This window comes from Petaurus breviceps, unplaced genomic scaffold (genome assembly GCF_028583685.1).
Source record: "Petaurus breviceps papuanus isolate PSGF00001 unplaced genomic scaffold, PetGlider_PUasm1.0 90842, whole genome shotgun sequence".
Taxonomy (NCBI): domain Eukaryota; kingdom Metazoa; phylum Chordata; class Mammalia; order Diprotodontia; family Petauridae; genus Petaurus; species Petaurus breviceps.
The window spans coordinates 20,471,557-20,499,071 of NW_027187358.1; the positions used below are offsets into that span (position 1 = coordinate 20,471,557).

The 27,515-nt window shown below is 38.8% G+C and overlaps 1 protein-coding gene across 5 annotated transcripts in view; it reads left to right on the top strand.

Moving 5' to 3' along the window:
- Positions 1-27,515, top strand: part of SPTBN1 (spectrin beta, non-erythrocytic 1) — a 316,708-nt gene that overhangs the window by 265,237 nt on the left and 23,956 nt on the right. For all 5 annotated transcript variants that reach the window (XM_069071716.1, XM_069071713.1, XM_069071715.1 and 2 more), the window contains 9 exons: positions 7,604-7,694; positions 14,396-14,542; positions 17,723-17,986; positions 22,121-22,345; positions 22,767-22,856; positions 23,115-23,396; positions 24,489-24,619; positions 26,247-26,451; positions 26,849-27,223. In XM_069071716.1, coding sequence (XP_068927817.1) covers positions 7,604-7,694; positions 14,396-14,542; positions 17,723-17,986; positions 22,121-22,345; positions 22,767-22,856; positions 23,115-23,396; positions 24,489-24,619; positions 26,247-26,451; positions 26,849-27,223 — 1,810 coding nt within the window. The remainder of the gene's footprint in view (positions 1-7,603; positions 7,695-14,395; positions 14,543-17,722; positions 17,987-22,120; positions 22,346-22,766; positions 22,857-23,114; positions 23,397-24,488; positions 24,620-26,246; positions 26,452-26,848; positions 27,224-27,515) is intronic.

The following is a 27,515-nucleotide window of genomic DNA, read 5'->3' on the forward strand; positions in this document are numbered from 1 at the left end:
TACAAAGAACCTTTATCTGGCATCTCTTGCAAAGTCAGCTTAGATGACATTGTAACAGTATCTCTTTCATGAAGAGAGAAAAGCTTTCTTCCTTCTCCAGAGTTGTGTGTGTTTTTTGTGTTCCTAAAAGAATTTTTTCCTGTGTCGAAGGACAATTTGCCTCATTTGATCCTTGCACCAGGCTCTCACCTTGCCCTCATTACCAAAGTCTGGGAAGGTCAGGGACAGATAATTGCTCTGGCCCCCAAGGGCTGGCTTCACTGAGCCTACCCCCTGCTCTAGGATATTCCATTTCACTTCTTTGTCTCCACTATCCTGATAATTCACTATATTCCCTGTCCTGCTTTCAACCAGTTGATTTCTGGATCCAGTTTAAGCCAGTTTAAAAAATCCAAAACCAAAAACCCCTTATTGTCAAGATGAGAGAATGAGTGAATTTGACTCAGTCTTCACAAAGATTCCTATAGGATATCCTGGGGCTACTGCTATATGCTGAAGCAACTTGTGGTATAGTGGATAGACCACAGGCCTGGAGTTAGGAAGACCTGAGTTCAAATCTGGCCTTAGACACCTACTAGACATGTGACCCTGGGCAAATCAGCTTAACCTCTGATTGCCTCAGTTTCCTCAGCACCTACTTTGAAGGGTTGTTGTGAGGATCAAATGAGGTTATGTTTGTAAAGTACTTTGCACAGTGCCGTGGCAATATAAATGTTAACTGTGATGCTGCCACTGCTTCATGGCAGGGCAGGAGGAGAAGCTACTTTCTGGTCCTTTCCTGTTTACTTGTGCTGAGGAACTCAAGTGTTTGGAATGCGAGTCCCAGGAATACAGCCTTCTCCCTTTTTCAGTCAGAGCTTACACTTGAATCCCCAGTTACAAGGTGGGAGGGCGGGGGAGGGGGGGACAGAAGAGGAATTTCTTCCATCTCTATAAAATGAGGAGGAGGATGCATTTTAATTGTGATCTCATCTGTCTACATCAGGGGTTCTTACCCTTTTTTGTGTGATGGAAAACTTTGGCATACTGGTGAAGCCTAGGAATTCCTTTGTAAAATTATGTTTCAGAAGGCATAATAAAATAAAAATATAATACCCAAGATTAGCACTGTGCCTGGCATTTAGTAATTACCAAGAAGACTAACTATATTGAAATACAGTTTTATATATTTTTATTTATTTTTTTATTCCTTTATTTTTAAATTTACAGACCCCTCTGAAATCCAATGCCTTTAGGGATCTTTGGAACCCAGGTTAAAAATCTTTGATCCACATTCTTTAAAAACAACTGTAGTCTTGTAGAAGAGAAGGCAAAGTATGCTTAGCATATGTCACGAAAGATGCTTCAGCTTTTTTTTTCCACTGTTAAAATGCATTAACTCCCTAAAAAGTATATACAATCTTAACTTTCTTCCACAGTAGGTGGATACAGCATAGGTCTATAGCACATTGGCCTTGACACTTATAGATGTAGTGTCTAACAGATTTCCAGGTTCCTGGATGCCATTTTATCTGTTTGTTCCACACTGGCCCTAAGTGTACAGCAGGTGCAGAGGGGACGAGAGCAGGTGGTACCTGGCAACAAGGATCCTTTTGAACATGACAAAAGCTTTCAGCAGGGATTGGACCCCCACTTGAGCAAGAACCAGATCTCATCAAAGCCTTAGCTGCTTCCAGAAATTTTTTGTTTTTAATGAAACAGAAGAACTAAAAAGAAAGTAAAATATATGGGAACACAAGAAAAGATTTGTTTTTGTCTCTCTTCCAGGAATGGGTCCATCTTTCAGGCTTTCAATTATATTTTTCTCCTGATGCCAATTAGATTCCTATTTCAATTTCATATCCTTAGATGTGAAGTTGACCCTACATGGCACTTGTTACATTTAAAATACAAAAGCCAGTGAGTTACAGGCATTTTTATGGGTATAAGCAAAATAAGTACCCAAATCCCTTAGTCTAATCCTTTGATATAAAATCACTTGAATACTGTGGTTGAGCTAGTTAGGTAGGAAGCAGAATTAAGTTTATTGAGATGAAAAAGTACAGGAAGAAAGCCTGGACTCTTACAGCTTTGAGCAGTGCTAGTGGTATTTATAGATGCCTGGGACTACATGGAAAAATAGAGTTCTTAGTTGTATTCTTCCTGGGGGGTATGATTAAAGACTAACAAAAATTCCAGGCCACAGTCTAATGTCTGGGAGAAAAAGAAACCAGGGTTTTTGACCCAAAATAACATTTTTTTTTTAAAGCAAAGCCTTCCTCTTTTAGAAGAAAAGACCCCCAGTATCTAATGTCCATGTAGCACCTGGCTTCCTTATTTCCATAGAAAATCTCCAACTTTAAAATCACCAAGCCTGTTTGTGCAGGCACCTGGGATCTCTATTCTCCTATAAACACCACCTGGCTTAGAGCCCACATTGTCATTTTTTTTTCCATATTGACTTAAAAAAAATATTCTACTGTATACTACTTGGGAGAGGTGGTGGAAAGAAACAATAACCCAACAAATCAGACCTTGTTAAAAGCATCCTGACAACCTTAGCAAGGTTCTAATAAGTTCCCAGTGTTCTCAACATATTCCCTTCATTTGAATCCATTAAACAGCTTTGCTTTGACCTTCAAGGAGTTTACTTCCTGTTCCCACTGTCAGGAAGCACTTTCAGACGTTTAATCCACAATCACTTCTGCCAAGTGTTTCCTGATTCAGTGATACCCCTGATCCCTCTGTTCCTAATTTTCTCACTCCTCAAAGCACTGTCTCAGAGTAGCCCTTCATTCCTTCTTCATTTCTCCCTTCTCTGAGTTTAATTTCATTTTTTCACTGGACATTTGTTATTTACTGTTATCCCATCTCAGTCTTCCCCTACCTTGACAGTTACACTTAAAAAAAAAGACCACACCATCTTGGGGAGGGAAGGGAAAAGAAAGGTGGAAACTCAAAATCTTATAGAAGTGAATGTAAAATATTGCATTTACATTTAATTGGAAAAAATAAAATATTGTTTTCAAAAAAGTATTTAAGCGCTGCCTGCCCCCACCCCCCAAAAAAAGACAGTGCACCTTGGGGTGGCTAGGTGGTGCAGCACTGGCCCTGGAGTCAGGAGGACCTGAGTTCAAATTCAGCCTCAGACACTTATGTGACCTTGGGCAAGTCACAACCCCAAATTGCCCTGCCTTCCTCCAAGAAGCAAAAAAAAAAAAAAAAAGACAATGCACCACAGCTGACAGTGATTATGCCTATGTTTGAATTTTTTAAAGAATTGATGGTTGAACTAGAAACACTTCCAAATGTTTACCTAGTTGAATTTCCCCAGATAATGCTTGAAGCAGAAATATACTGCCTTTCATAGGCTTGGAATCTTCTAAAATTATCTGCATGCATTAAAAACAGGTTTATAAGATGTACTGAGAGGGAAGGGGAGGTTATAATAGCTGTGGGCTAGTGGCAAAGCTCTTAAGTCTTATTTCTCACCTGTCACAAATTCTTTGAATCAACCCGAATAGTTGCTTACACCCCTCTGAGAATAGGGAGGTTTTGGTGTGTGGGTGCTCCTGAGGATTTAATCCTGACTCTCAAAAATCAAAGGGAATACATTCAGGTTTTTTGCTTCATTGAAGACTCTAAAACTAGGGTTCTTAACCTGGTTCTTGAACATGTTAAAAAATATTTTGATAATTGTATTTCAGTATACTCGATTTCCTTTTTTTTGCATTTAAAATATTATTCTGAGAAGGGGCTGAAAGTCTTCCCCTGCCTTCCAAAGGGGTCCATGATACATAAAAAGCTGAGAACCTTGATCTGACATCCTATTCCAGTTTACCATTGTATCATGAAGGTGACCCTGGGTTCTCTTGATTCTGCCAAGCTGGAAAGGTTTCACATGTGGACCTAGTGATGGATTTACATGTCTAGATAAATTTGGAGCCTATCAGTTTGGCCACAGATGGCTGAATTTTTCAGACCTTGCAGCTCTTTAAAAGCTACTAGGTTATAGAGTTTCAATCTTCATTTAAGGAGAAATAGAAAACTCATCAGTGAAGTTACAGATATTTAAAATTTTGAAACAAGATGAAGATGAAGTTGAACTATTGAAGTTTCTCACATTGTCCTTTGCTGTCCCAGTCTGATCCTCCTTTACCTCTCCTGCTTTTCTCTTTGATACTCCTTAAGATAACCATTTACACCGGATACCTCCATTTCTCTCTGTTTTAAACTTTCTGCAACCGGGCTTCTAGATGCATCATTCAACTGAAACTACTGCCTTTAAAATGACCAAATCTAATGTCCTTTTCTCTATCTTCATCCTACTTGACCTCTCTGTAGCTTTGACACAGCTGGATCGCCTCCTCCAGCATGTTCTCTCAAGTCTAAATTAAAGACTTTCCCTTCTCCTGGTTCTCGGATCTGTCTGACTTCCTCCTCTGTCTTCCTTCCTGACTGATTCATAATCTGTATCATTTCCACTCACAGTGGGTATCTCCCAAGGCCCTGTTAGGAGTCTTCTTCCTTTTTCCCTTTATACTATCTCACTTGGTGATGATCTCATCGGCTCCCATGGATTCAATTTTCACCTCTATACAGATGATTCTCATATCTATATGATTCAGCTCTGGTCTCTTTCCTGACTTCCGTTCCCACATCACTGACTGCTTTTGGATGGATGTCCCTTAGGCATCTCAAACTCATCATGTCCAGAATTGAACTCATTATTTTCCTTCCCCTCCCCCCACCCCAGCCTCTTCTTTTTACAACATCCCTATTACCACTGAGAGTACTACTATCTTCCCAGTCACTCAGGCTTATGGCTTCAGTATCAATTTCAGCTCCTCACTTTCACCCCCACAAATCCAATCCATTGGAAAATCTTGTCATTTTACCTTTATGACATCTTTCCAACATAACCATCACCCTTTTACAGGCCTTTATCATCCCTCAGATGAACAATTGGTCTATTTGGAGATCTGTTTGGTCTCCATACCTCATGATTCTTCCCTCTTTAATCCATCTGCCACATGGCTGCCAAAGCGGTTTTTCTAAAATATCATTCTGCCTATATATGCTCCCTCTACCCTTCCCACTGCTCTGAATTCCAGTGTCTCCCTATTAACTCCTTTGTTATCCTGGTAAGCTTGACTGGGCTGATTAGAAGGAAACTGTTCATTCTTAAGAAACCTTACCAGCCAGCTCCCTTTTTCTTTCCTCTGGGGCCCACTTTGGTCTTCACCAAAACCAAGGTGTGTTTCAATAAGAATCCCATTCAACTCCCAAAGTATTCCCTAATCCAAAATCCCTTCCAACACTCTTTATATTGTAACCCTGTTTCTTTCTTTTATTAAATGGCCTGTCCCTTATCTTATGATGCCCATACCTGAAGAATACACAAGTTAAAAGGAGGTGATTTCCACCTTCGTGTCTGTTTGGCTGGAGGATTATTCTCTCAATCTTCCTGTTTTGGGTTTCTCTTCCACCACTGATCAGTCTGCTTGTATTTTCAGATGGTTTATACCTTTTCCTTCCATTTTCCCCACCACCACAACTCCCCATCTATTCCATTCCTTCCTAGTCTTCCCTAGCCTTTCCCTGATGAAATTGGGGTGGGTGTGGGAAGGATACATTTCCTTTAGCCAGAGTTTTCCCAAAGGAATATGAGCACATTGAGAGCTCTCCTCCTAAGGATGTGGAAACCCTTTGAGCTTTTGAAAAGTAAGATGTTATCCCCTAGGGGGCTGAGTCATATGCTTCTCTGTCTTTCTCATTTATAATACAAATTTGACCACCTTTCTCTGATATACTTTTGACACTGCTGACCCGCTTTCTTTCCTTCAGTCGCCCCACGATGAAGCAATAGCATCATTACTATTAGAAACAATGAGTATAGTGGAATGAACATTGGAAAGGAAGCCAGAAAACCTGAAATCTAGTCCTGACTCTCTCATTATCTTGGTTGCTTCACCTTTGGATAACTTGCCCTTTCTGGGCATTAATTGCTTCACCTTTAAAGTGAAAAAGGTCAGGGAGGAAAATGTACCAGATATTCTCTCAGCTATGGAGCAGCTTAGAAATCCTGTGATTCTCCTTCCTTAAAAGTAGCCATTCATTTAGTGTTAATTAAGTGTCCACATGTTGCAGAGTGCCACTATAGACTTTCATTCATCTGAGAGAATTCCTTTGGTGTTAGGTTTTTATTTCACGTATTCCAAGCTCTGCATTGTAGAGAATGAAAAAGAAACAGGTTCCTTATGTATTCTTATCATCATTGGAGACCTATAAAAACTGAGCTCAGTGACTTGCCTGGCATATACAGTAGCTCCCAGTTAGATTCTCACTAAAATTTTACCACTCTCACATATAGCTTTACATCCTAGTCTGCATGAGAATATTTGGGGAACTATGTTCTTGAAACTATTTTCTACTTCTCTAGGACACTGCAGGTTAGCCTTCCTAATTGCTTTGGAAGCCCAGAAAATCAATCTTTTTCACAGCATCCAATTTCAGGTAGAAAACTTCAAGGTACAGAAAGGTTAAATGCTTTTTTTTTTTCAGTGAATGCAGTGACCTCCAGGGTCCACGATGGGTGTATGAAAAAATTTCAGATGTGCTTCTCTAATGTGTTAGTATGAACCTTAGCAACAATAACTAGCCTGTATATAGCACTTTAATATTTGCAAAGCACTTTACTCATATCTCCTTTTATCCTTATAACAACCTTGGAGCACTATAACAATCCCTATTTTATAGATGAGGAAGGTGTGGTTTGAACTGACAGCTAAGTATGCCTCTTTCTGAGTCTTGGGGATTATGGTTAGGCTTCACCATTCTCTCTGAGCATTAATTTCCTCTGCAAGTTGAGGACTTAGACTAAGTTATCTCAAAAATAAGATGGATCAGTTCTGATTTTCCAAATTTGGTTTTTGTCCTTCCTCCCAAAATAAATGTCATACTCAAAAATGACATTAATTTGTACTTTCTTATGTTAGTGCTTAAAGATGTTTTAGGAAAGTTTTTTTAATCATTCAACCAAGTATTTATTAAACTTCAGTATGCTAGAAACTGTTCTAGGTAGGTGGGAAGATTGCAAAGATAAGATCTAGTCATTCTTTTCCTTCAAGGAATTAACATCTTTTCAGAAGAAATGTGTACATTCATGTGTGTTTGTCATGTCTGGCACCATTTGGTTATAAGCATCATAAGGGCATTGTCCCCAGCAAAGCCCTCTTGCATAGTTCATGCTTACTCAGTGCTTTTGAATGACTCATTTGATAGAGAGAATTCAAGATTAGGAATCAGCTCTTTCAATGGATTTGTTATGTGACCTTGAACTAGTATTTTAATCACTCTTGATCTGGACCTTTTCATTGCAAAGATACTACCAATCTAAATCAGTTTGGGGTTTTTTTGACACTTAATTATAAATGCTTAACACACTTATTTTGGCATAAATCATGCATTAAAAACTCTAAATGACTATATTCTATAACTAACCTTTGCCATAGGTAATCTCATTACTAGATAACCAGAAAAATAATAGTAGAAAGTCAATATGATTTGGTATATTCCAGGGTTTTTTTTCACAGTGTTTTTTTTCTCTTTTTTTTTTCCACAGACACAGAAAGAATCGTGAGGCAGCCAGTGAGCTTCTGATGAGGTTGAAGGACAACCGGGATCTTCAGAAATTCCTTCAGGATTGTCAGGAGGTACGCTTTGCTATACCAGTACCTCAGGTTTCATTCACTTTTAGAAGAAAAAATATTCCATTGCATTGTAAAGATGAGAGGCCTGATGATATCTCCCAAGATTATTACCATATGATAATACTCCCACTTTTTAAGGCAACATAACATCTTTTATATTTAGGAACATTAAATCTTGTGTGCTCAGCTGTCCTAGAAAAAGAAATAAGGCTGTTTTCCAGGTGAGTAAAAATTAAAAAAAAGAGTCAAATTCCTTATTTTATTGGAATTCCAAGATATAGCTTTCAAGCCCCCGTTGAAAAATATGTTAAAATCAATCATTTGAATATTATCTAGGTTTTCAGAAGGCTAAATATAAACATGTGGCATTAATCTGATGATTATCCTACTATTTCATACTTCACTGACACGTGCATAAACACATTTTAAAAACTGAATTTAGCTGAATGAGCTAGGGAGGAGAACAGCTGTATAAATGTGACTCATTCGTTAGAAGTACATCACTCTTAGTGTGTAGGAAGATGAATGTGGATCTGAGGCCTTTGACTTTATTGCATCCCCAGAAAATGAGAGTGAAGATGAGCGATATTAGAGTGAGCCTACAGAGTCTTGGCAGTGTGAAGGTCCTCCTCAGCTCTTCACAGGCACCTAGTATATAAACTATATGACTGCATGCTAAAAAGACATATGGATTGGATTGCTTTCTCTGACTGTCATCCATGACAGAAGTGAACCTTTATGCCTCTTAATCCTAAACCCTGTTGTGAATCTTGCTGAGTGTTCCAGCAGCTAAATCTTGGACTAGTAAAGCCCCAAACCACAAAGCTAAGAATTTTCTGCCTGCAGAGCCAATACTGTAGGGGACTCTATGGAATTTAACTGTAGCCAGACAGGTTGAAGAGAGAATTGTCATCACCACCACCAGATGCTTGAGTTCTGATGGCTAAATGGGATGCTCATTTAAGAATACCAATTATCTGTGACAGTGACTCAATCTTGGACATGCAGGGGGAGGAACAGACTCTAAATTTAGCTATGTAGAGTTTGTGTTGTGCTTGAGTGGAGTGGAAAGGAATCTTATGGTTTCTTTTCCAAGCTGTTTTTTTACTTCCCCATATTGATAACTGGTAGGTCATTTTGTTATTTCTCTGGGAATGCCTTAAATTTTGCATAGCCCCCAATGGCCATCTTGCTAGTTCTCATCAGTATCCTGGGCAAAATCAAGCTCAAGGAGGCAACATCACCATAAAGATGAAATCTTTGTGTCTGCCTGAGGTGATTATATGCCCTGGATTTTCTGGGACAGATCTAGTTTCAAAAGTTCTGTCCTGTTGTCTCATAAAATGCCAAATAGCCAAGATATCTTAGCATCTTCCACAGTAGTAGCCAAATATATATTAATTAGTTAGGTTTTTGTCTCATTCTCACCATTACCACTAACAATAACAAAAATAATAGCTACCATTAATAATAGTACCTTAATTAACAATTAATAACACCTTAAAATTTTCAAAGAACTTTCCATGCTACTTCTAGATACTATATCCATGAAAGGAAGGGATAGTTTCTTTTGTAAACTTTTTACCACATGTTCGCCAGTTAGAGAGCATTTATTTAGTACCTACTATATGCCAAGCACTACAGATAGAAAGACAAAAGACAGTCCTTGATCTCAAGCACTTCCTACTTTAACTAGGGAGATTGCAACTGTATGCAAACTCAATATACAAGAAAAATTGCCAGTAGTCACAGAGGGAATATATTAATAAGGAGGACTGAAAAAGGCTTCTTGCAGAAGATGCCCAGTGCAGAACTCTGCAACAGTACATTCTTCATAAATGTTGAGTTGATTTGTATTGAAAGAATCAGTTTAGCAAAATTCTTTGAAAAAGCTGTTTGTGAAATGGAAAGGATCCTGAATTTGGGGTCAGAAAACCTTCACGCAGCTCCCAGTCTTGCTGCTTTTGGAGCAATCTTGGATGGGGCAAGTCTCTTAAATTCCCTGAAACACTATCTTCTCATCTGTAAAACGATAGAGTTGGACTAGGTGCCCTCCATAGTCCAGCTCCCAGCTCTAAATCCATGATCCTATAAATGCGAACATGTTGGAAAAGGATTTATTACATACCTACTTGAGATGTATTTAGTTTTGGTAATTTCCCTTCTTTCTACTCAGAAAAGTTCATAACTATTGCACAATCTCATTTAGACAAGGATGTCCATTCAGTATCTTAACAGTAATCTCCCCTACTGTATACTCAGTCTTTGCTTAGAGACCAAACAAAGGGATCACTGAAGGAGGACTGACTACCTCCTAAGGTAGCCCCATTCCACTTTTGGACAGTTCTAATTGTGTGAACGTTTTTCCTTGTAGCAAACCTCAAATTTTCTTTTTTGAACACTTAAAAGTAGAAATGTGTGGGGAAAAATAAATGTATAAAATTATTGACTAGCTCAGTGCAGTCACAGGAAGTGGTCAGCCCCAATTTTAGGAAGCAGAATTTAACTTTTTCCATTTATTCTAAATTACCACCTTTGGTTACAAGGAGCCCACACTGCAGTGCGGGCAGCTGCCAGTTTCATTAAGAATACCCAGAAGGCTCAGCCTCCTATATGTAGTTTTACTTCAAAGCACGGAACAAGGTTTTAACTCGACTTTTCTATGCTGTGGAGATGATTTACAAAGTATTTTGACCTATTTATAACAGCTGACCATACTCCTCCTTTGGCCTTTCCCTTTCTTTCTTTCTGTCATCAGGGGTGGCCAACCTGTGGCCTTCTAGTTTCTTGGGTGTGGCCTCTCAATTGAGTTCAAATTTTACAGAACAAATCCTTTTATTAAGGGGATTTGTTCTATGAAGCCTGGATTTAGTCAGAGGGTTGCACTTGAGAACCTAGAGGGTCACATGTGGCCTTGAGGCCACAGGTTCCCCACCCCTGATATAGTTCTTTATATGTTGAGTTGGGCACTTGGTATTTGCAGTTAGAGCCATAGAGATTGGGTCTTCATCAAAACACTGTTGTCTTGACATCAAAATTATGGCACCAGCTAAGATTTTTCTGGGACTCTGAAAACTCTTTGGTTCAAACATCTCAGGGTAAAGTTTGTGTCGACAGCTTGTTGGCAGCAATTCCACAAGACATCACCAAAGTAGGTCCTTTTCTCTGCCACCAACTTCCTTGCCAAGGGAGTTTGAAAAAGCTCCACCACTTGTATATTTTATGAATTCTTAGAGCATTACTACTGGTGCATAAGGTTTAGGAAACTGAGTGACTTGAGTCTTTGTCATACTCCATTCCTTTTTTGATACCTTGGGAATAAAAGAATATTCTCATTTCCTAAACCTTTCATTTTCATATTACTCCCTTATTGAAAATGGCTAAGATGGGGCTGGTGACTCTCTGAGTAGCAGTGGAAACCAAGTGAATATTTGCTTGTTGATCAATACAGAATCAGTATTTCCAGCTCTTTTAGTGAGTGTAGTTTTTGTTTTTTAATATTGGGTTATGCGTTGTCCAGGAACTAATAAAATGCCCATGTTTTATTCCTTCTGGCTACCTACCCTTTCTCATCGAAGTTCTTATCACTCCCACTGCTGATTTTGATCAGCTGGTTATTTCCATGCCTTTATCTTACTTATAATACAGTGATCAGAACAGACTCCCTCTCTGTACCACCACCTTCCCTGTTTTTCAAGCTGTGCAGTGTTCTTTTCTATAGAGAATAATTATATTCTTAAATGACCTTTTAAAATGTCCACAAATAATTCCTGTTTCAGGAATGTTGATGGAGAGCTGATGATCCAGCAAGTTCCACAGATCCATTTCAGGGCACTGGACCTCCCAATGTTTTTATCTGTAGGATGATGTGCTCAGCAAAGAAGAGATTTGTTTATAAGCCTCTGTTTTTTGTTAGGGGTTTTTTGGCATCCATTTTATTCCTCTTGGGTAGGTGGCTATGAATAGAGGAAATATGTGAATGTCCCCGGCAGCTTTAGTAAATGTCCTTTATTGTGTTCACTGGAGATATTTTTTTGAGGCCTTGAGATTAGAAGGATACAGGAGGAGGTTTTGTAATTTGGTTTTTCCTTTTTGTTTTTAACCTTTCCCCTTAGCCTAATTAAGTGCCCATAGTTTGTTTTTCTGATTGCTACAGTTCAGACAACTAGAAAAAAAGTCTGATCTTTGAAAATTGGAGTTTTGTCCTGTCTGTAGTACTTTGTTTACAAAAGGTTGTACTTTTTTTAAAGAAAACCATAATTTCTCTTAAATAGACCAGTGAAACCCTTTCTGGGTTGGTGAACAAGGATTGTTAGAAGTAGAAAAAGTAAGATAGGGAAGAGTTAAATATGGGTCTCTTCCACATTACCAGGGGCACACTGAATCCCACGCATCATCTTCCTTGACTTTGTTTACACAAGTATCAAATCTTTTAGTCAAGTGAGCAAATTTAGGGGAATGGGTTTCGGAACCTCAGTAGAGGGCTAATTTGCCCCAGATATTTATGGATTTCCTGTCATTTATATATAATATGCTGCAGATCTTTGGGATAGGATCAGGATGAACCATGAAAGTTACAGTTTTTCTCATGTCAAGATTATTAGGGTAAAAATGAAGATGTCTTTAACTTTGTTTACTTCTTTATAGTATTAAATGTTTTGGTTTCAGTAACTCCCAGCATTCCTTTGAATATCTTTGGCAAAGGGATCATTAGAGGAAAGCCTACATGAATGCAGGGTTTGTATGGGATAGGAATTAGAAATTTGGCACAAAAGTAAAATGCAGGCACTAATTAATTTTCAGTAGCCAGAATGAAAGGTATACTAGGGGCTGGTTCAGAGCCTAGTGCTTGGCTGAGTATCGTCTGTCTCCCGGGCCAGGGAAAGAGCTCACTTCTCAGCTGTTGCAAACTGGAAGGCTTTTGCATGGTTTTCCAGATTTTAGATAGAAGTAGACATGTTGGATGAACTCTTCAGACCTTTGAGGTATTTGGGCACCAACTAGGAATACAGATCAAGAAGCTACAGGTCAAGAGTAATGTAATGTAGAGAGAAGAAGAAGAAATGCCAGAAGAGTTAAAATATTGGAAAGAGTCATAATACCAAAGTGAGGAGCAGGGATTATAAATTTAGTTTAGAAGTAATATTCTAAGTCATATATCATCCAGCCTCTTTGTTTCACATTTGAGTAAACAGAGGCCCAGGATCACATGGGACACAGAGTGGTATAGATGGAAGCTGACTGAATTTGGAGTTAAAGGACCTGGGTTCATATTCTGCCTCTTATCACTATCCGTATGACCTAGACCAAATCACTTAAACTTTCTGGGCCTTGGTTTCCTTAATTGTAATTTGAGGCCCTTTAGTTTCCTGGTTGTTTTCTCTCCATTTTATCAGTATTCTTTCTAAAATACAGTGCCCAGAACTGAGCACAACACACCAGATTCAGACTTATTTATAATTCTGCACTAACCTATCCACAGATATGTACCTTTAGAATACCTATATGTGTATAAATATGGGAGAACCAAAATTAAAACCTAGCTCTTCTGACTCCAAATTTAGTGCAGTTTCTATTATTACCCTGTGCTGCCATTCATTATACAACTTGTTTCCCACAGCTCATAAAAAAAAAAAAAGGCTTGTATAGGTACTTAAGAGAGACAAACAGGTGAAAGATGGACAAGTTAATGCAAAAATCATAAATAAGTTCTAATCTGGAATATTGTGTTTGGTTCTGTGTGCTATATTTTAGGAAGAACGTTAGTAAGGTAACCATCTGGGCTGTGCTAAAGTGCAGTGGACTGCCTTTGGAGTTAGAAAGGTAACCATCTGGGCAGGTGAAGGGCCTCCACCTCTGTACTACACTTAAGATTGATTGAAGAAACTAGAAATCTTTGAGTTGGAAGAGTGGAGACTTAGAAGGTCATGTACCTATTTTTGTTATTGTTGTCCATTCATTTCAGTTGTTTCTAACTCTTCATGACCCCATTTGGGGTTTTCTTGGCAGCGATACTAGAGTGGTTTCCTGCTTCCTTCTCCAGCTCATTTTACAGATGAGGAAACTGAGGCAAACAGGGTGAAGTGACTTGCCAGGGTCACACAACTTAGTATGTGTCTAAAGCCAGATTTGAACTCAAGAAAATGAATATTCCTGACTCTAGGCCCAGCATTCTATCCACTGCACCACCTAACTGTCCATATACTTAGTATTTGTCTTCAGATGTTTGAAAGACTGTCATGTGGCAGAGGGATTTAATATTTTCATTTCTATATACATATATAATGCCTATGTGTACATAAATACATATATACACATAATCCTTTCTCGTGAGTTTAGAGAACAGAATAAAGAGCAGTGGATGGAAGTTTCAGAGATCTAGACTTTGATGTGATATAAAGTTACCTAACAGAGCTATGCTAAAGTGCAGTGGACTGCCTTTGGAGTTATAATGGGTTGGATAATTACTTGTTGGAAATTTGTACTGGTAATTCTTGAGCCTGTAATATAGAGGTTGGACTGGATGACAGCTGAGGTGTCTTCCAGTTTTGAGATTCTGTAATTCTGTAATTAATTAAAGAAAAACTGATTTACCAAGCATTCTGTTTTAATACATATTATATACAGAAGTGGGTACTTTATTCCCTATATTTGAGGAGATTTATTAGTTTGGTTTCAGTTTCCAATTCCCTCTCACTTTCCAGCTCTCCCTTTGGATCAATGAAAAGATGCTCACAGCCCAGGATATGTCTTATGATGAAGCCAGAAATCTGCATAGCAAATGGCTAAAGCACCAGGCCTTTATGGCAGAACTTGGGTCCAACAAAGAATGGCTTGACAAAATTGAAAAGGTAAGTGAGAATATTTGGTAAATGTTCCCCATCCAACCCCTGACCTTCTAAGGTGTGGCTCCGAGGAGGTAATTTGTTCTGTTAGCTTGGATTTCTTTTTACTCAGCATGTTTATAGCCCCTGCATTTGAGTCATATCCAGATAAATACACACCCATATGTTTTTTATAACCGTTAGCAGTGGATAGTGGTTTTCTGTGAAGATAACACCATGTAAATGAATTGTCTGCAGGTGACTTTGTGGTGGCTGGTTGTTTTTTCCTGCCCAAAAAAAGTTATTTCAGTAGCTAGCTCTTTGCTGCCATTAGTCAGACAGATGAAACCATACTCTAATTCTTTTTGCATTTGAGAAATGTGTTGCCCTGTCTTCTATTGAGGCCTCAGAGTTGATCTTGCTGGCTCTTAGAGGATTGTCCTGTGCCCCAGGCACTGTTCTTGTGTGTATTGGTATGAAGATCTATGCAGAGACATGTCACTTTCAGCCTCTCGTGTAGACAGTAATGTTCAAAGTAGCACTAACTTTTAAAAAAACAAAGGTCACATCTTCTCTTTTCAGTTGATGTCTTACTCTCCTTCAATTCTCCTTGGTCATTGCTTCTGTACGAGGCAGTTTTGACGTTACTTTCTTTGTATTCACTGATTACTTAATCCAGCCTTGAAAAATAAAATTACTGGAGAAAGGAAGGGGAAGAAGTCCTCCCCAGAATGTTTATTTTTTAATGAATATTTGAAGTATCTGATTACGTTTGATCCATCTTTGTTCCATCTACATTTAACTGCTGCCAGTGGTTTCTCAGTCTTTATCTTACTTCACTATCTTTGAAGTTTTTTATACTGTTGATAAATTAATTAATCAGCAAACATTTATGAAGAGCCTTCTATGTGCAAGGCACTGTGCTAGGTTCTGGGACCACTTCATACTTGTGGATATTTTCTTCTCCCTTGTTTTTGAGTGATACCACTTTCCCCTGGCTATTGCCCTATTCCTGTCTGACCACTATTCCCAAGTCTCTTTTCTCCCACCCCTTAAACGTGGATGTTCCCTTAGGCTCCATTGTGGTGAGCAATATTCTTTCACTCTGCGCACTGTGAAGAGTATTCTGTACTCTTTCTTGTTCTTCTCATCAGCTACCATGGTTTCATTCATTCTGAAACCATGGTAACTGATGAGAAGAACAAAAAACAGTTCAGTGAAGAGAAGATTGCTCTCCCAGACCAAGACTGAGGGAACATCTGTGCTTAGTGTGTGTGTGTGTGTGTGTACATACATATATAAATACATATGCATATCTATGTGTGTATAGATATACCTGTGTATTATACGTGATTTTTTATCTTTATACATATATGTGTACACACAATACACCTTCTAAATCTGTGTATCCAGCCCTAATCTCTTTCTTGAGAGCCAATCTTATATCACTGTTTGCCTTCTGAACATCTTAGTGCTATCAGTGTGTCCAACTGAATGTGGCCAAACTAAAATTCATCTTCTCTCTCCTCCTCCCCTCCCCCCAAATCTTGTACCCTTTCAGAACTTCTCATTTCTGTTGAGGGTCATGCCATCCTTCAAGTAACCCACCCAAGTTCTTGCCCTTACATTATCCTTGACTTCCATTTCCCTACACCTAGTTAACTGCCACATCCTGGTTATTCTTCCTACATAACATTTCTCATATCTGTCTCCTTTTCTTTACTCAACATGGCAGCTATCCTAGTTCAGGCCCTCGTCACCTCTTACATGGACAATTCTAATGGTTCTCTAGCTTTTCTCCCCGCTTCTGAGCTTTCCTCTCCCTCCCCCCTCCCCACTTGATCAATTAATATTCCTAAGATGAGAAGTCTGATCCCTCTTACTCAGTAATCTTCATTGATTTCCTGCCACCCCTGCAATAAAATTCTTCAACTCCTTAAAGCCCTCTGTTAGCTACTATTTATATTACTTCCCCTCGCATACTCTTATTTTGTCCAGACTGGCTTAATTAGCTATTCTCCAAGCATGGTATATATCTAATAGACTCTAGGCCTCTCTATAGACCCTCTCTCACCCCTGTCTCAAAACCTTTCACTTCTCCAGTTCTCTTTCTAGAATCCCTAACTTCTTTCAAGACTCAGCTTAGGTGCTACTGACTGTTTGAAGCATTTCCTGATTTCCTCCCTTCTCTCTATAACTGCCAGGTGTTGATGCTTTTCTTTCTTGCCCTATAATATTTTCACTTTACCTTTCTGGGAAGATTTACTTCTTATCTCCTCCTTTATCCAACACTGGCACACATGAATGTTATCTCAAAGGTTAGTGTTCTTTTTTTTTCTTTTTCTTTTTTTTTTTGGTCTGACACTAGAGAAGTACCATGTATGCTATAGGCATTTAATAGACATTTGACTGAATTGAATTGTATAGAACTAGAGTTACTAGACTATGCTAGGAGCTCCTTGAAAGCAAGACATGTGTTATCAAATTTTATTCAGTTCCTGAGCATATATGCTCAGTGAGCTTTTTATAGATTTTTATCAATGGTGGCAGTGCTGACCATTTCACAAATCCCATTTTCTGGTGTGTATTACATATTTTAAAAAACATGTTCTTTAATATGCTGTACATTTTTCTTCCACCCCCTCACACCCATCATTTATTTCTTCAACAAAGATTAACTGTATGCTTTTTATGTGAAAGGCCAGTGTAGTAGGCATTGAAATAGTCATCCTTTATCTTGAGGGTGAGGAGGAAATATTAAATTCCATGCACAAAATTAAAATTAAGAGTGTGTTGCCAAGCCCCATCCCCCTATTTCTCTTCCCCACTTTTTTAAATCATAGATGCTTCTCTTTCCTTAATTATTTTTACCCAGTGTTTTAATCTGTAAAGATTAAACCTGAGGTATGGATTTTTTACTGTCTCCAGTTGAACATATGTATATACATAATATATGAAACTTATACTTAACAATGACAGTGTTAGAAACATGCCGTTTGTTCAGTTTCATGAAATCCATACGGTGTGTGATTAGTCACTTGTTTTTTATCCACCTAAGCTTACTAGTTGATGAAATACTCTTGAGATAGATTGGAAGTGCATGGCCAGGTTCACGTAAAGTGAATTCTCCTAGTGATATAAATATAGTAAAACAAACTACTTGTAGCATTTCATTAATTTGTTTATTTTCTGGCTTGTGCTTTTTAGGCAGGGATGCAACTCATTGCAGAGAAACCAGAGACGGAAGCTGTAGTGAAGGAGAAACTCACAGGCTTACATAAAATGTGGGAAGTCCTCGAATCCACTACCCAGACCAAGGCCCAGCGACTCTTTGATGCCAACAAGGCTGAACTTTTTACCCAGAGCTGTGCTGATTTGGACAAATGGCTGAATGGCCTAGAGAGCCAGATTCAATCAGATGACTATGGCAAAGATCTTACCAGTGTCAACATCCTGCTCAAAAAGCAACAGGTAATCTGCAAAGCATTCTGTTTCACAGTGTGTCTAAAGTACATGGACACCAGGATTTTGATCCATTTTGATTGCTTAGTCATTTAACTTCTTCAGTATTTCAGGGATTCGTTATTTTGTTGGAGATAGTTTCTGACATTGAAATAGGGACACCAAGAAATAGATATCTCTGTTATGGTTGCTTGGTAATTTAACTTCAGTATTTCAAGGATTCATCATTTTAATAGTGTTGGGTATTTCTACCAATACAGATCACAGTCCCTAACTAGTCTTTGGGAGTTGCTGCAGTTGAAAAAACTTAACTGCCTTGCAGCTAAGCTGGTGATGAGTCCCTTTGAATTTAGCTAGGCTGGTTATCACAAGACTAGTACTCAAAGCTTTCTCCATCTGGTAGGAACTTTCAGAGCTTGGACTCTGGTGGCATAGTTTTTGAGAACCCAGGGTCAGCCCCATTCCACGATGAGGCATTGAATGAAATAGGAGTTTTGCGTAGGAAATTTAAAATTTCCTGTTTATCAGTAATTAAAAAGTAAGAAGTGAAGATCCCAGTTTGGAGAAAACTTCCATCTTCCATATTCCACACCGGGCTGCAGAATTTCAAGAATAGTATCTTTGAGGACAAATACTGACATATTCCTGAGGCAATATGTAGGTAGAAGTGAGAATTACAACAAAGCACAATTTTATCTTTTTTTTTTAATTTGAACATAAGGTGCAAAATATTTCACATGACTATATTTCAGGTATAACATGATAAAAGTATATATGTACATATACATATATGTATGTATCTATATATGTATATACGTACACATACAGAGAGAGTTTTCTGAGACTTCACAAGGATGCCAAAGGAATCTATGACACCCCCCCCCCCAAAAAAAAAAGAGCTAACTCTTTAAACAGTATGGACAGTATCACTTGAAGTTGTAAGAGACAATATTACCTACTTCATACATTGTTTAAAAATACAAAATATAAATATAACAGAGTCCACTTGAAGAAAATTTCCATTTAGTACTGCCTGCCAAAGTTATCAATACATATCTAGTATTTTGTTGCATCACACCAGGAAATTAACTGTGGAATTAACAGGAAATGAGCCTGTGGGGGAACTCAAACAAGATATTACATGTAGAAGTGCTTTGAAATTTGTAAAGCATACTCTACAAATTTCAAGTATCATCTTATTATTTTAGTATTTGCGTGAACCTTGTATATATATCAGTTCGCTATATGAAGCCAATCTTTTCTTTCTTATAGTTGGATTTCTTGTGTATCATTGTTTCTATAGGAAAAAAAAATCTTTTTTTTTTTAAGTTGAAACCCATACATTGGATGAGTTACATAGTTGCCAGAAATTTCCATCACTTACGTCTCAGTTTATCCTTCTGAACAGTAGTTGTTTATTTTAGTGGCTAATTGTTTCCAGTTCTACAACATGGTTATAGTTTATGAATAATGTCAGCCCAAGTGGACTCCAGAAATATCTTAAATTATGTCACACCCAAAGGATATGAGTAGTTCCGGCTATTGGGTGTTCCATTTAATTTTGGCCCAGTAGACTCATCTTACCTTCATTTGCCACAATCTGCACAAGACAATTTTGCCAGCTGGGAATTCTTTACTTCCCACCATTGCCCTCATTTATTATCTTAAGCTTTAGCACAGTGCTCAAGAGTTCATAGCCCAGACAGTAAGATACCTGCTGTGGGAACAACACAAGACATTTCCAAAATAGCCTGGGAAGATAGAACAATAATAGTGTTCTAAGTCTTTGTAGGAGAAGTTTCCATTCTGCTTTATGATGCCGATGATTCATCATTCCTCTTTCCCCCCCACAGGAATCCTGGTTGATAGATTAGTAGTATTCTGTCTTCATTTAGCCACTGGGTAAATGTATTCTCCTTATAACAAAATTTTGAATTTAGAAAGGGCTCTCAGAGATCATGTAGTTCAACCTACTTAAAGCAACTTGATTAAGTTCACACACCTATTAAAAGTAGTTGTTGTTGAGTCATTTTCAGTTGTGTCCAATTCTTCATGACCCCCTTTGGGGGTTTTCTTGGCAGGAGACACCTCCATTTTGATTGCTTGATCATTTAACTTCTTTGGTATTTCAGGGATTTGTGATTTTTGTTGGAGATAGTCTCTGACATTGGAATGTGAATACCAAGAAATAGATATCTCTGTTTCAGTTTGCCATTTCCTTCTCCCGCTCATTTTATAGATGAGGGACTGAGATGAAGAGGGTTAATGGACTTGCCCAGGGTCACACAGCTAGTAACTGTCTGAGGGGGAATTTGAACTTAGCAAGATGAGTCTCCCTAATTCCAAACCCCATGCTCTAGCCACTGCACCATCTAGCTACTACTTAGTTAAAGGAAGAGGTAGGACTGAAACTCAAGTCTGCTTGCCCTTAGTCCAGTGTGCTTTCTATATCATGTTGGGCAGTATTTAAAATGAAAGAAAGTAGAACCTTTTCATAGTCTTGCAGAATCTGTTTAAATGACACTTATCTATAAGAAGCCCACGTAAATAGAAAAAGAAAAAAATCTAATCAATCCTTATGACTGACTGAAACAAAGGCAAAGTAGAATCACTCTTATTTCTCAACACAAGCTCAGTCACCAGAGTCCTTAATCAAATGAACAGCAAACTTAGCAAATATTTTATTTTAGTCTGCCTGTTTCTGGTCAGTCCTGTTGCCAGGAGTCTCAAAGATGCCCATGAATTCCCAGAAGGAATTAGAGGATTTTAAGCTGGAAAGGGACTTTAAGTGTGATAGGATCATTAATCATTTAGTGCAATACCCTTTCCTCTCCCCTTATTCTTATAACTGAGACAGTCAACGCCCAAAAACATTGAGTGATTTGCCCAAGGTCATGGAGAGTAAGTATGGAGAAGAGCTAGAGACTTGTTTCTCATGTGACTTGTGACAAGCCACTGAAATTCCACGGGTCTCACTTCCCTCATTTGTAAAAATGAGGGCATTGGACTAGATGTTCTCGAAGATCTTTTCTAGCTATAAATCCTGTGACAGATTCTTGGACTATCTTCAGTTTTGCAAAAGGCATTCTGTACAGAGCTCTCACTGTTTGTTCATGAAAAAGGCTGATTCCAGAGTCAGAGAACAACGTGCACTATGCAGTGCAATGACCTTGTCCTTAATGTGTATCAGACTTTCTTGGGATATGTGGTGCTGTGTGAAAGGTATATTTTTCATGGGCAAATCTCAGTCATATCCCCACAACTTGTACATCCTTCCGAGGAAGTTGTTTCCTCCATGCTGTACTCCTCAACTCTCAAGATATCTATCCATGTGTGAGCTCAGTGAATGTGTAACATGAGTACAACAAATCTTGTGTTTGAGTCATGTTCAGTGTGTGTTATTTATGTGACTACATGTGCTCTAAACTCATCGTTACCTCCCTTTGGTTAAATGTAAATCCATTTTCTGGAAGAGATTTGCCAGCTAAAATTTTATCCAAATAAGGTAACTGTAGGTAAGCATCAGGATAAACCTTTGGAGGCGGGGGAAGGATATTACTGGCTTTAGTTTTTACCAATTGGGTTTAGTAGCCCAAATGTTTGACTTGTTCTGTGTTTCACTATTGATTGTCTTCTTTTGAGAAAGATGTAATTAGCCATTTCCTCCCTAGGACCAAGGATACAATAACAATAAATTATTTTTCTGATTATAGAAGTAGGTGAATAATAGTAGAAGTTACTTTTCTTGCTTTAAAAGTGAGAAAAAACAAACTTCAAAAACACAAACACTTTAAGTGAAATTAGTTTCTGGTATTGACCACTGCTCTATGAGCAGATGAAAGGAGTTAATCTTATTTGTGTGGCTAACTCCTAATCTGCCCCTGTGCCATTTCCACTGAATTTGAATCCGTTCCCCAATTTCTAATCCCTAGTTTAAAATGCAAAGTAGAACTAACATTATCAGCTGGCACTGAGATATGCTAATTGGTAATTTGATAGGCAATCACCAAAACCAGATGTTGTAATAGTCATAGCATAAATTCATAATTTCCTCCTTTGCTCTTATATTTCCATGCTTTATAAATAGCTGCCACCTGCCTCTGTTTTGCGTGAACTGAAGTTTTGTGCTTTTTCCTTCATCAGATACTTGAGAATCAAATGGATGTGCGGAAGAAGGAGATTGAGGAGCTCCAGAGCCAGGCCCAAGCTCTGAGTCAGGAAGGGAAGAGCACAGATGAGGTTGATAGCAAACGTCTCATTGTGCAAACGAAATTCATGGAATTGCTGGAACCCCTGAATGAGAGGAAGAGTAATCTGCTAGCCTCCAAAGAGATCCATCAGTTTAACAGGGACGTGGAGGATGAGATTGTAAGTAGAGATCTTGACCCTGAAGTGGCATTTTATTGAGATGCTCCCAAGTTGTCCAGAAGTATTTATCCTTTGCATTTGGTTGAACTCTGTCCTCCTTATGATCTGTCCTGATTAAGTATTATCTATGTATGTTGCTACCTAGAGCACAAAGCTCCCATAATTGATGAAGATCCAATGGAATTTTCATGCCCCCAGGGTACAGTGCAAGAGATTATATAGAACCCAAGTGAATCTGATGCCTTTCTCAACTTCTTTCCCAAAGAATGCATTTCCTAAGATAGCCTTCCTTGATGTATTTCCAAGTCAATTTAAGTTCCTAGGTTGGCTTATAAGACATTTTCTACTTATCTGCCTCATCATCTCTTCTGACAACAGTCTTAAGAGTCTATGTCTGACTCCTGTTTTCAATTCTTTCTAGTTGTGGGTTGGAGAGCGAATGCCCATAGCAACCTCCACGGATCATGGTCATAACCTCCAGACGGTGCAGCTGTTAATAAAGAAAAATCAGGTAACTAGTTCTGCTCAGTCCAACCTTATTTGTTAAATAATTATTTTAAATTTACTTACTGTTCACAAGAATTATTTTAAATTAAATTACGTGTTAAATAATTATTTTAAATTAAATTATTTTAAATTACAAAGCAACACACACATGTAAGGAGGCTTTGAAGGATTGTGGTTTCCTTTTTGCCCGAAGTGTTTGGAATAATTGCCATGCTGTTGCAATTGAGTGAGCCCCTGATGCATATTCTCCTCTCCCACACAGACCCTACAGAAGGAAATCCAGGGACATCAGCCTCGAATCGATGACATCTTTGAGAGGAGCCAAAACATTCTCACTGACTGTAGTAACCTTAATGCTGAAGCAATTAGGCAGAGGCTTACAGACTTGAAGCAGCTATGGAGCCTTCTTATCGAAGAGACAGAGAAACGTCACAGAAGACTGGAAGAATCCCACAAAGCCCAGCAGTATTACTTTGATGCCGCAGAGGCTGAGGCCTGGATGAGTGAACAGGAACTCTATATGATGTCAGAAGAGAAAGCCAAGGTGAGAAGAATTTTTTTTGGGGGGGGGGAGGTGTTGGTTTGGAGATGAATGGTTCTTAGCATTATCATAGTGTTGCTGGCCCTTATGAAGTCTTCATCTCAAACCTCATACTCCCTTTGGATCATCTACAAAATGCCGCTCTTGTTGCTTGTTAGATATTAGGGTCCCCAGGTGCAAGAGGTTTTGCTCTTTCCATATTTGTGTGACTGTCAGCAAATCACTGAGGTTCTGTAAGCCTCAGTTTCTGCATCTGTAAAATGGGGGTGATGCTTGTACCACCTGTATAGCTACTGGGTCATGATGAGAGCTGAATGAGATCATGTACTGCACCGCTGAATGCAGTAAGCATTTAGTCTTTTCTTTAAATTGAAATGGATTTCTGTGGTACTGACTACAACCGTGAGGCTTCTGACACAGTGTATTCTAGTCGATAGTGTGTGTGTGGGGGGGGGTGTTGATTGACATCTCTGCCTCCTAGAAGAAAATTTTGTTCTGTGGGCAAACCATTAAAAGACAAACCACATCTGCTTTGTCGAAGTCCTTTTTTTTTAGTAGAGATTTGCCAAAGCATTGTTTCCTCATCCTCTAATTGCTAAGATAATTGCAGTCTTGTCCACGTACAAGATGATTTTTAATCTTAGTGTGTCAGAATGCTCATTTGAGTTAGTCAGCTAGCATTTATTAATCACCTACCATGCCCCAGGCACTTTGCTGAACACTGAGGGTAGAAAGAAAGGCAGAGAACAGTCCCTACTCTCAAGAAGCTCAGTCTGATGGGAGAGACATCATGCAAACAGCTATGTTCATATTGAGGGTAATCTCAGAGGGAAGCGCTCTCTCTCTCCTCCAACTGCCCTCAATACTGTTTCTGTTTTTGCAGTCATAAGTCCTACCTCTAGGCCCCTTCCTCTTGTAGTGTGTAGGGAAGGGGAAGGGAATAAGCATATATTTAGCGCCTGTTAAGTACCAGCCAGCGTGCTATGCACTTTTCCCAAATATTATCTTATTTGAACGGTGTAGCAGCCAATCCCTCCTGATGTTGACCTTGGTGAGTGGTACGTGATGGTGAATGCTGCTTCCTTCTGTTTACAGGATGAACAGAGTGCAGTTTCTATGTTGAAGAAGCACCAGATTTTAGAACAAGCAGTAGAAGATTATGCTGAAACAGTGCATCAACTCTCCAAGACCAGCCGGGCTCTTGTAGCTGACAATCATCCAGAGAGGTAAATGCCATTTTGTAATTGGTTCTTTAATAGTAGCTTCCTCTGGATTGGTCGATCTCTTTACTCAAGCAGAAAACAAAACAGAACAGTTAAGCTCCACTGTCAAGAGTGTTAGCTTTAGGTAAGATATTTGCACTTCATCCTTCTTATCAGGTACTTCCTGCTCTTATAAATGAAATAACTCCCCGTTGCCCCAGATCCTGTGGGCAAGTTCTGGCCATCATCGATGATGTATGCGTCTGAAAGAAGAAAGAATATTCTGACTTGTACAGGAATATTCACATGAGTAAGGAGAAAGGGGGGTGTTGTGGAAGGAGCGCTGGACTGGTTCTAAATACTAGCTCCACTATTCAGTAGTGGTATGACTGTCAGCAGATCACTGAGGTTCTGTAAGCCTCAGTTTCCACATCTGTAAAATGGGAATGGTGCTTATACCACCTGTATTACTGCTGGGTCATGAGGGCCAAATGAGATCATGTACATAAAATGTTCTGTAAGTCGTTAAAGCACTCTTGAAATGTAAGCTGACATGATTATGATCACATTTACTTGGGAATGGGCTTTTACTGATATCATGTCCAGAGAGGCCTGCAGTGGCCTATTTAAAAGCACCCCCAGCACCTTCATTTATTCCATGGGAATAGAAAGAAGGCCGGGATGGGTAATGGCGGTGGTAGATCGCCTTCCAGTATTTTTCTTCAAGAACTGTAACCTTCAACTTTCCACATAATTGTCTCTCCGTAACAAATAATAGGATGACATATTTATATTCTGAGAGTAGCATCTTCTCGTCTCTATGGTGAAGATTGTGTAGGAATGCTGTGGCTATAATGCCCAAGGAAATAAAGAAATAGCCATTCCTTATCCTGGTCTATTGTCCATGCATCCAACTTTTATCTTTTTTTCATCATATTTAATCAATTTATTAATTACTAACCAGCTATTAATAATTAATAACTTTTCAATTATTAATTTATTAAGCACCTTTTAAGTGCCAAGGATACAACAAGCAGCAAAATACAGTCCCTGTCCTCAAGGAATTTACAATCTAATGGATTGTGAATCCCCAAGATTCCAGGGAAGGAGGATTAGGGGTTAGATGGAAGAAGATATCATTTGGAGCAGTGCTGATTAGAGCAATCTATAATCTCAGCCATTTGGTACATGAAATTGAAGTGAGAGAAAAGTTGTTAAATTAATGAACAGAACACAATACAGAGGAGGAAACAAAATGTGTTGCACATCAGACAATTATTGTATGTTTCTTTGGTCACAAGAGGCTTTAGGATGGAAAAGCTTTATCATGGATTTTTCATTGGTTCCCAATATTGAAGGAAATCCTGACTTCCAAGGCCAAGGGTGTAGTTGGTTATGTCTTTCTCTTCCCTCAGTCAACAGACATAGTATGGTCTTCTGCCTAAATAATTTCTGAGCTCTGCTTGTATTTTTACTTTTATTTTTTATTTTATTTAATGTTATTTTTACTGCTTGGGGTTGGAATAAAATTTGGGACTACTTCACTTTTTATTCCTTCTCATTAGGTTGGTTCATGCTGCTTTCTTTCTCCCTCTTTTACTTCCTCCTGCATGTAATTTATATCTCATTTCTGTTTCCTTTTGTCCTCCAGTGAACGCATTAGCATGCGACAGTCTAAAGTAGATAAGCTGTATGCGGGTCTGAAGGACCTTGCTGAAGAGAGGCGAGGCAAACTGGATGAGAGACACCGGCTTTTCCAACTTAACCGAGAGGTGGATGACTTGGAACAGTGGATTGCCGAAAGGGAAGTGGTGGCAGGATCCCACGAGCTAGGCCAGGATTATGAGCATGTCACGGTAAGTTGGTTGTTTGATGAATGTATGGATGATTGTGTGCTCTGTAATACCTGTAGAAAGTTACTTGCTTTCCTACAGTCTTAATGGGTTGAAATAAAAAGGTCATGGGTTCCAATTTCAGTTCTACCCCCATCCCACTGTGTCAGTTACCTTCACCATTAGTCAAATAAAATGATAAATACATTGCCTGGTACTGATAGGATAAGGATAATGAGAGTTTTTTGGTAAACAACTTTAGAATATAAATCTTGCTTTTGATATTCTTTACTTGTACCTTCCTTTTTGATTTAGTTCATTGGGGGAAGGGGAGTGGCGTTGTGGGGAATTTCTGCTATCCAAAAATAAAGTTGATAACAATGGCACCATTGACTTTTCTATGTACTTATTAACATTTCAGATGTTACAAGAGCGATTCCGGGAATTTGCCAGAGATACTGGAAACATTGGGCAGGAACGTGTGGACACAGTTAATCACATGGCAGATGACCTCATCAACTCTGGACATTCTGATGCTGCCACAATTGCAGAATGGAAAGATGGTCTCAATGAGGCCTGGGCTGACCTCCTTGAGCTCATTGACACAAGAACACAGATTCTTGCTGCTTCTTATGAACTGCACAAATTTTACCACGATGCCAAGGAGATCTTCGGACGTATACAGGACAAACACAAGAAACTGCCTGAGGAACTTGGAAGAGACCAAAACACAGTGGAGACATTGCAGAGAATGCATACAACATTTGAACATGACATCCAGGCTCTAGGCACTCAGGTGTGTGTGTATGTCTATGATGAGATACAAGAAAGGTGGGACCTCAATTCCAACTCAGAGTGAAGTGAAGTCTTCCTATTATTTAAAACACTAGACTGGGCTGCACTGGGCATCAGTGGCCTTTCTAGGGCCACCTAGTGGCCATTCCAAAAGTTTAAAATTTTGAAAAAGAATTGGCTGAATAGGAATTGCTACAAATTTGTGGTTATTTTTTTCCCCAGGTACTTTGTCTCTTAAGGGTGTGTGTGTGTGTGTGTGTGTGTGTGTGTGTGTGTGTGTGTGTGTGTGTGTG